The 9,550-nt window shown below is 34.8% G+C and overlaps 1 protein-coding gene across 1 annotated transcript; it reads left to right on the top strand.

Moving 5' to 3' along the window:
• The first annotated feature begins 5,399 nt into the window (after window positions 1-5,399).
• Window positions 5,400-6,553, top strand: LOC141709797 (uncharacterized). The gene is made up of 3 exons (XM_074513022.1): window positions 5,400-5,576; window positions 5,747-6,091; window positions 6,194-6,553. Exons 1-3 carry the CDS (start codon window positions 5,400-5,402, stop codon window positions 6,551-6,553), a joined length of 882 nt encoding a protein of 293 aa, XP_074369123.1.
• The last annotated feature ends 2,997 nt before the right edge of the window (window positions 6,554-9,550 follow it).

Below are 9,550 nucleotides of genomic sequence, written 5' to 3'. Positions count from 1 at the left end.
AGAAGGTGAAGGCTTCTTCTTCTCTTTCCCAATTTTTAAGAAAAATTGTTATAATCTTGAATAATCTAGATTGGACCGAATTATTTCAATAATATTATGATTTTTCATTATTGTACATCATATATTATATATTTATACGTATCCAACTTGAAAGAATATGTTCAATATTAAAAAAGAAATGATTAAATGCTACATTATGATAAACCTAAATTGTTTGATACTTGTACATTTAATAAACACTATTATTTTATAAATTATAATATATTTACTTTTTATTGTAAGGAATATATTTACTTCTTAATAAGCCTATGCATTAGCTTAAAAAATATTTTAAATAATTTTGTGTTAAAATATTTATTGAAAAACAAAATTTGAACTATAAAATTTTAAATTTTAAACAATCTGTTTAAGGTTCAGTCTAATCCCAAAATCAAACATGATAATAGATTATGTCATTGGACCTTGTTGCATAATTTTATGAAATCCAATTTTCCGATCAGGTCCGGTTCTGTACCTTCATAGAGCCTTTAGATATCTTATTAGTAATGGAGTCTCCGGCGATTAAGAAAGTAAAGATTATTGGAGACGATCATGACGAAACCTCGCAGTATTTCTGATGAACTAATACCTAAAAATCTTCTCATTTTTGCAAGCAGAAGTAGGTGTTCAAACAGTGTTCTCTCCGTTCAATGGAAGCTTATATGGACTACTTGTACAGTCTTATGTGTCTCAGTTTTGGTTGGTATCAAATATCTAAGAGATAAAACACGTATAAGTTTGTCTCTAATGTTTTTACTTAAAGAAACCATGAATCCTTTTTCTAGAATTCTATAATATATACATTTTCAACATAGTATTTTTTATACATTTTCTTGAATAGGTAAGCAATCTAGCACAATGTACCATATTTTGAACTTAATGTTAGAATTTACAACTCTCCCTCATCCTAATAAGTATTACAGCTAGCTATATGCATCAGAAGTCTACATCCATAAAACATATCTAGCAAGAAAAGAATAAACATTTATTTGGAATTGAAATTGTCAAGTCAAGGCAAGGAAAATGGTAGGCAGCATGTGAATGTGATTCAAAGTCTTGTGGGTATTAAAAATAAGACCATCTGTATAAGATCAAGTAAAAGATGGTGCTGGTTACTATACGTGCATGCATACAAGCTGTGTAATTAATCAAGTTGTCTAAATAGTTGGCTGGATGAATTACTCTCGAGGTACACAACTGCTATTTACAAATAATGGTCATCCTTTATAGGCTAGGTAGTAAAAGTCTTATTATGTAATAAATTTACTGATGTAATCCATGAAGTAAATAGACCTCAGATGTAGCCTATTAATAGAGGGCTGGTAGTTTATAGTTTATTATTGTAGTGAAAAATAGAGTGATTATAAATAGAGAGCAAAAGCTCCTTTTAAGTGATAAAAAGAAAAGTTGTGTACTAGATTACAAAATATGCTGTAGCTTATATTTGTGAAATAAAAAGTTTGTTTTGTGCTTTACTTATATATAAACATAGTTTTCTAAGTATGTATTTTATGATCTAAATAATATTATGTTGGGTATAATTCTAACTACACAGCAACAATGGGGCAGTTATATATATAATAACAAGAACATGGAAAATAACCAATTAACGAAATAAAACATGAAGGCAATAACAAACTATAAACACTGTAATTGACAAAGAAAGTAAAGAAAATTTATCTCTTATCGCTTTCCAAATTCTGATAAGAAGAAGAACACAACAACTGAGTCGCCAAATCCTTCAAGAGGACTTGACTGTTCTTGAAGAGATTATTGCCCCCCACTTAAGCTGTGATGGAATGCAGCAATATCGCTTCCAGGATAAAACATCAACAGATCAATCTGGCCACATAACCAACAATGATCAACGGTGTCTCGCACCTCAATTTGCACAAAAAACCTATGCAACTCATATATGTTTGCGAGGTAGGCACCGAGACTTGTGTCATTTTAATCTCAAGTATACCTCTCAATATATAGGCATCTCAAGTTGCTCTTCTTCTATTTTACTCAATGTGGTACACCAAGTAACAAAACAGAAAAAGTAAACAAAATGGGTTTTCCTTATTATTTATATTATATCCTGATTAATTAATATTAATATTACAAAATATATTCAGAGTATGATTAAAATAATCCTTACTCAATATATTTTATATTAATAATTAAATAATCAATATTAATAATTAAACATGTAATAGAAAAGAAAAATATAAGAGTTTCCACTAGGACTAGGCCACACAAGCATTCCACTTATGATAGTAGTTGTAAACAACACTAACACAAGATGCTATATAATCTCAGTATCTTTCTTTTACAATACCAATGTGGGACAAAATCCCCATAACCCATTTCAAACAAGCAACTTTGTCTCAATATATTCATGAATTCCACTAAGAAAATATCTTAGATCCAAATATGAAAGTTTAAGTCCTCGTATCAAGGAACAACCTCCAAGTGTTAGTTTCTGGAAATTATATCAAGAACATATATAAAATATGCCTCAAACTTTCCATTTTCTAACAATCCCCCACAAATCCATAATTAAATTGCATACCAGATTTTATCATGACTTGCTTTTCAGAGTCGGTACCCTCCCGGGTTTGAACCCTCCTAAGTCCTCTACTTCGATGGCTACTGGATACAGATGGAATGTTTCACCTTGAATCTTTATCCGTTGGGTGTAACCATACTCCATAGATGACGACAAGTCAAAGGCTATGGTGCCAATCTACGGCTTTGAGACATTAATGGTCATGTCACGATCCTGTTCATCGAGTATTTTAAGGAATAACCCTTTCCTCTAATTGCGACCACACAATTAAATTCGCTTAGCTGGGCATCTCCAGAGATGTACTGCTATCATCTCGTCAAATGACTTGACCTCATTCAGAGTTCAAATAACTCTTGCTAACTAGCAGTTCAAGTACCTCTTAAGGTTTATAGGGGATAGACTCAGATACATAAGTATCTAAATATATATGGTAGAGGTACTACCAATTCATCCTTACAACTTGTTATTACCACATTGAATACACTTCGAGGGATCTCCTCTCAGGTGTATTGGGTTCCCGCTGTTGATGAATTATGATGGGTTACCGGTCCAATCCCCAACCTCGACTTAAGGACTATAACATTCTCAATCCCTTTAGTCAGCTGATCAGCTATATTATCCTGAGTTCCTATGAACTCTATAGAAATAATCCTATCAGATACAAGACCCCTTATAGACTTTAGTCTAACTTGGATGTGTCTCTTTGTTTTAGCATTATACTTTACACTTCTGACTTTGTCGATAGTTGTACGGCTATCACAATGAACAGAAATGACAGGAAGCAATTTGCTTACTACAGGTCACATACTCATGAGTCCATGTAACCATTCAGCCTCCGTCCCCGTGGCATCAAGTGCACACAACTCAGCCTCAAAAGTAGACCGAGTACTCAAAGTCTATCTAGAAGACTTTCAGGACACTGCTCCACCCGCAAGGGTAAACACATATCCAGTCACTCCATTGGAACCAGATTTCTTAGCTATCCAACTTGCATCACTGTACCCCTCGAGTACCCCCGGAAAAATCTGGTAATGCAAGTCAAGGGAAATAGTTCCTTTTAGATATCTAAGAACTTTATCCAGTGCCTCCCAATGAGTCTTGTTTGGACAACTTGTATATCTGGCCAACTTAGACACAGAATAAGAAATATCTGGCCTAGTCATATTAGCAAGATATTGCAAACTCCCAATAATCTAAGAATACCTTAACTGAGACATAGGAACTCCTGAACTATTCTTGACTAAGGCAACTTTTGAATCATATGGTGTACTAGCGATTCTACAATTTGAATAACCATACTTCTCAAGTATAGATTTCTCTATATAATAAGATTGTGACAAAATTATTCCATCAGTTGACTGAGTCAACTTGATCCCAAGAATCACACTAGCCTCACCCATATCCTTTATCTCAAAGTGCCTCTTCAAGAAACTCTTTGTCTCGTTAATAATCTCAATATTGGTTCCAAACAATAAGATATCATCTACATACAAGCACACGATCACACAATCATTACCTCTAACCTTATAGTAGACACACTTGCCACTTTCATTAACTAAAAAATTCGAAGTCTAAAACAGTTTCATCAAACTTTTTATGCCAGTCTATAGGTTCTTGTTTAAGGCCATAGATGGACTTGACTAGTCTACATACTTTCCTCTCATTACCAGAAGCAACAAATCCCTCAGGCTGATCCATATAATCTCTTCAAGATTGTTGGGTATAATTCTAACTACACAGCAACAATGGGCAGTTATATATATAATAACAAGAACATGGCAAATAACCAACTAACGAAACAAAACACGAAGGCAATAATAAACTATAAAGATTGTAATAGACAAAGAAAGTAAAGAAAACTTATCTCTTATTGCTTATCAAATTATGATAAGAAGAAGAACACAACAACTGAGTCACCAAATCCTTCAAGAGGACTTGATTGTTCTTGAAGAGTTTATTGCCCCCCACTTAAGCTGTGATGGAATGCAGCAATATCGCTTCCAGGATAAAACAACAACAGATCAATCTGGCCACAGAACCAACAATGATCAACGGCGACTCGCACCTCAGTTTGCCCAAAAAACCTATGCAACTCATATATGTTTGCGAGGTAGGCACCAAGACTTGTGTCATTTTAATCTCAAGTATACCTCTCAATATATAGGCATCTCAAGTTGCTCTTCTTCTATTTTACTCGATATGGTACACCAAGTAACAAAACAGAAAATGTAAACAAAATGGGTTTTCCTTATTATTTTTATTATATCCTGATTAATTAATATTAATATTACAAAATATATTCAGAGTATGATTAAAATAATCCTTACTCAATATATTTTATATTAATAATTAAATAATCAATATAAATAATTAAACTTGCAATAGAAAAGAAAAATATAAGAGTTCCCACTAGCACTAGGCCACACAAGCATTCCACTTATGCTAGTAGTTGTAAACAACACTAACACAAGATGCTATATAAACTCAGTATCTTTCTTTTATAATACCAATGTGGGACAAAATCCCCATAACTCATTTCAAACAAGCAACTTTGTCTCAATATATTCATGGATTCCACTAAGAAAATATCTTAGATCCAAATATGAAAGTTTAAGTCCTCGTATCAAGGAACAACCTCCAAGTGTTAGTTTCCGGAAATCATATCAAGAACATATATAAAATATGCCTCAAACTTTCCATTTTTTAACATATTAAATATGCACCCTGTCTTTCGAGTTCGAGAAATAGAAAATCCCATACATGTTTCCAACAACTGGTATCCAAGCCAATGTTACGTTCGTGAAAAATGGCAAATATGGTGCAACCTAGCATTCCAAAATTGACGTCCACAAATTACGAGAATTGGAGTATCCAAATGAAGGTGTTACTCGGTACTTACAATAATTGGAAAATTATCGAAAATGGGTTCAGCAAGCCCGCTAAAGCAGTCATTGAAGCATTACCTCCAAATACCGAGAAGACGGTGTTAAAGGAGATCCAGATAAAAGATAAAAAGTGTTGTACATAATTATTCAAGGCATTGATAAATCAACCTTTGAAAAAATATTTGAAGCAAAAAGGACAAATAAAGCGTGGGAGATTTTGCAAAAATTATTCCACGGAGTTGAAAAAGTTAAAATGGTTTGGCTCCAGGTGCTATGCATAGAGTTCGAAAATTTAAAGATGAAGACTTCTGAAAATATTGGTGAATTTGTTACGCGCCTGAAAGCCGTGAAAAATGAGATGAAAAGAAATGGTGAAAGTCTCGACGATGTTGGGGTCATGGAAAAACTACTCCGTTCGCTGACTAGAAATTTTGATTATGTTGTTTCTTCTATCGAGGAGTCAAAGGACTTGTTCATAATTTCCATTGATGAGCTCGTAGATTCACTTCAAGCTCACAAGCAGCGAATGAACCAGTATGATGATGCAATCCATCTGGAGGAGACGTTGCAAAGTAAAGTATCCATTGGCGATAATTCTGGTAGTAGTAGTTCTGTACTTGCAAGAGGTGGCTACCGAGGTGGATGAGGATGTGGAAGGCAATATTTCAATAGAGACCTGAATTTTAAAGGTTATTAACCATCTGGTCGTGGTCAGAATTTTAGAGGCCGAGGAAGAGGCGGATTTCAACGAGGTTACAAATCTCAATTTCAATGTCATAATTGTAATAAATTTGGTCACTTCAGTTACGAGGGTAGAAAAACAAAAGTGGAAGAAAGAAGTCATTTTGCATCAACAAAAGAAGATAAAGACATTGGCACTGCTATGTTCCTCACTTATAAAGGAGACGAGGATAGCAAGAAGAATGTTTGGTATCTTGACTCAGGAGCCAACAATCATATGACTGGCCATAAAGATTTATTTACAATGGTAGACGAGACCATCAACGGAGAAGTTGCTTTTGGTGACTCGTTAAAAATTCCGGTCAAAAGAAAATGTACAATTACGGTTGTGTGAAAGAATGATGAGAAAAAGTATATAAATGATTTTTATTATATACCTGCTTTGAAAAATAATATCATCAGTTTTGGCCAACTTGTGGAGAAAGGAAATAATATTCAGATACAGGATAATTCTCTCATAATCAAAAATCAGGTTCAGGAATTAATTGCAGATGTGGAGGTCTCAAAGAATCGTCTTTTCACACTTGATATATAGACGAAAGTGCAGAAGTGCTTGAAATAAGTCATTAAAAATGACTCGTGGTTATGACATTTAAGATTTTGTCATCTTGGATTTTCTGGCTTAAAATTATTGTCAAAGACAAAGATGGTGGACGGCTTTCCAGAAATCAATGAACCAGAAAATTTGTCAGAAGCATGTATCAAGGGGAAACAACATAGGCAAAGTTTTCCCGTTGGAAAATTATGGAGAGCCAGGAGGCCGTTGGAAATTATTCACACAGATATAGCTGGTCCATTTGATATCCCATCACTTGGAGGTAATAGGTATTACCTAATATTTATTGATGATTTTAGAAGGAAAAGTTGAGTGTATATCATTAAAGGAAAATCAGAGGTTCTTGATAAATTCAAATAGTTCAAAGCACTAGCAGAAAAACAAAGTGGCCTGCATTTGAAGACACTCAGATCAGACAGAGGAGGAGATTATACTTCATACTTGTTTAGAAACTTCTGTAGGGCACATGGAATAAATCATCAGTTGACAACGACATATACTCCTCAATAAAATTATGTTGCAGAAAGGAAGAACCACACAATCCTTGACATGGCAAGAAGCATGGTGAAAGCAAAGCACTTGCTAAGAACTTTTTGAGCTGAAGCCGTTTTTGTGTACAGTTTATTTGCTGAATCGTTGTCCAGTAAAAAGTGTCAGAAATAAAACTCCAAATAAAGCATGGAGTGGAAGCAAACCATCAGTTGGACATTTCAGAATTTTCGGGTGTATTGCTTATGCCCACGTTCCCGATCAGAAAAGGAAGAAGCTGGATGATAAAGGTGATAAATGCATCTTTACCGGATATGACAAAAGGAGCAAGACATACAGACTCCATAATCCTCAAACAAAAAAAATTAATCATTTCTCGAGATGTTGAGTTCGATGAATCAGATTTCTGGAGATGGAGCGAGGAAGAAAGAAAAGTTGCTAGTTTATTCTTTAACGAAGATGATAACGACGGTGATGACTCCAACATTGAAGATGACGGAGATGATGATCTAACTCCTCCACAAAGTCTGACTCAACAAACTCCTGCGTCGATAACATCGACGGGAGAAAGCCACAGTTCAGGGGGAGCACCGAGAAAGATGCAGAGTCCGGATAATATCTATGAAGCAAGAAGTCCTTTAAACATCCTTTGATTATTCTCTATTTTATTTAATTGATGAATATGATCCAGTTACAATTGAAGAAGCTTCTGAAGAAAGCAAATGGAACAAAGACATGGATGAAGAAATTGGCGCAATCAAGAAGAATGATACATAAGAGCTCACAGATCTTGCAGAAGGACACAAAGCAATTAGTGTCAAGTGGGTCTATACAACTAAGACGAATCAAGATGGAGAACTGGAGAAATACAAGGCGAGGTTGGTAGCTAAAGGCTACAAGTAGAGATATGGCATTGACTATGACCAGATATTCGCTCCAGTTGCAAGAGTTGATACCATACGACTTCTAACAACAATAGCATCTCAGAATCAGTGGAAGATATTTCAGATGGATGTCATAAATATTTATCTTGAAGAAGAAGTCTACCGGCTGAAGGAAGCACAATACGCGGTGAAGCAAGCTCCGCGAGCATGGAACACAAGGGTTAATGAGTACTTTCAGCAAAATAGTTTCGTGAAGAGTTCCAACACTTAATCTAGAAAATATTAAACTATATAAGTTATCCACCTTATTTGATGAATGTGCATCGAAATAAGGTAAGTCTGATTGTCAGAATTTACCTGCTTAGACAACTCATTTTGCGACTGAAATCGAAATAAGGTAAGTTTGATTGTCAGAATTTACCTGCTCAGACAACTCTCCATTTAGGTGCCTATATGATATGAATTCTAATTTACTAACATGCTTGCCTGCCTTGAGAAATCTTTGCACTTATTATTGGGGTCTATCAAGATCATCTTTCTCTTTTAATTCTCCGGTGTAACAAGCCCCCTCATCGGTACAAGTATAGATGGCTCAATATAGCATTTAACTTCCCGGCTTAAAAAATTTAACATCTGTATAATGCAAGTCTTCGGAGTATATGAGTGGCTTATTCTCCTCACTTGTCAATTTAAATTATCTTTCAATTTATTTAACAAGGTCGATCATTTTAATATCGTATCCACAAGTAATGCACTTGAATATCGGAACCAGCCTCTCTCTGGGAACATAAGAACATTGCAGGGCAATATTTTCGGAAGGTAGATTTTTCATTATCTGTATCTGAAGTGATCTTTCTACCCCCGCAAAATCAGATACTTCATATATTAATATGGGAGAATTAGGCATGCTATTAATTTCTTTTTTTGCATTATGAAATGCACATCTAAATTTCATTTCCAGCTCCATTTCATGGATTTGCTTTCTGGTTCAATGTCGAATTTAGTGTCCCTGTGACATCCCCTGCTGATTCTAATACACCACCCACGCAGTCTACAAGCAATCATCCTACTATAAGTGGTCAAAAGAGAAAGCGTGATGATATGAATGAAGCAACTGTTCTGTCAACAGCACCTGACAAGCCGCCTACACACTGGGAACAAGTATGAGTATAATAATTTTTTCAGTATGTTGCTACCTTTTACTTTTATTACTCTTCAATAACACAATGCTTAAGCTTCTCCACAGCTGAACTTAATACTATTTAATTTAGGAAACAGGCGTTCTTATGATTTTCCGGAACTAGCATTGTCTAAAGATAGCGTCTTCTGCAAGTTGATTATTAGTGTTGTTTCTTTGACATTATTATGCTGGATGCAAGTCACATGATAAGAAGGGAACCAT

Source organism: Apium graveolens, chromosome 1 (genome assembly GCF_009905375.1).
Source record: "Apium graveolens cultivar Ventura chromosome 1, ASM990537v1, whole genome shotgun sequence".
NCBI lineage: Eukaryota > Viridiplantae > Streptophyta > Magnoliopsida > Apiales > Apiaceae > Apium > Apium graveolens.
Note: the sequence above shows the minus strand (reverse complement) of the source record. Positions and strands in the feature narration are given on the sequence as shown.

Excerpts from the sequence above, each read along its gene's own strand:
- LOC141709797 (XM_074513022.1), top strand. The coding sequence starts at position 5,400 with ATGGCAAATATGGTGCAACCTAGCATTCCAAAATTGACGTCCACAAAT. Across the intron at positions 5,577-5,746 it reads CTCCAAATACCGAGAAGACG|GTGCTATGCATAGAGTTCGA; the intron begins GTGTTAAAGGAG and ends GTTTGGCTCCAG. Across the intron at positions 6,092-6,193 it reads ATTCTGGTAGTAGTAGTTCT|AATTTTAGAGGCCGAGGAAG; the intron begins GTACTTGCAAGA and ends GGTCGTGGTCAG.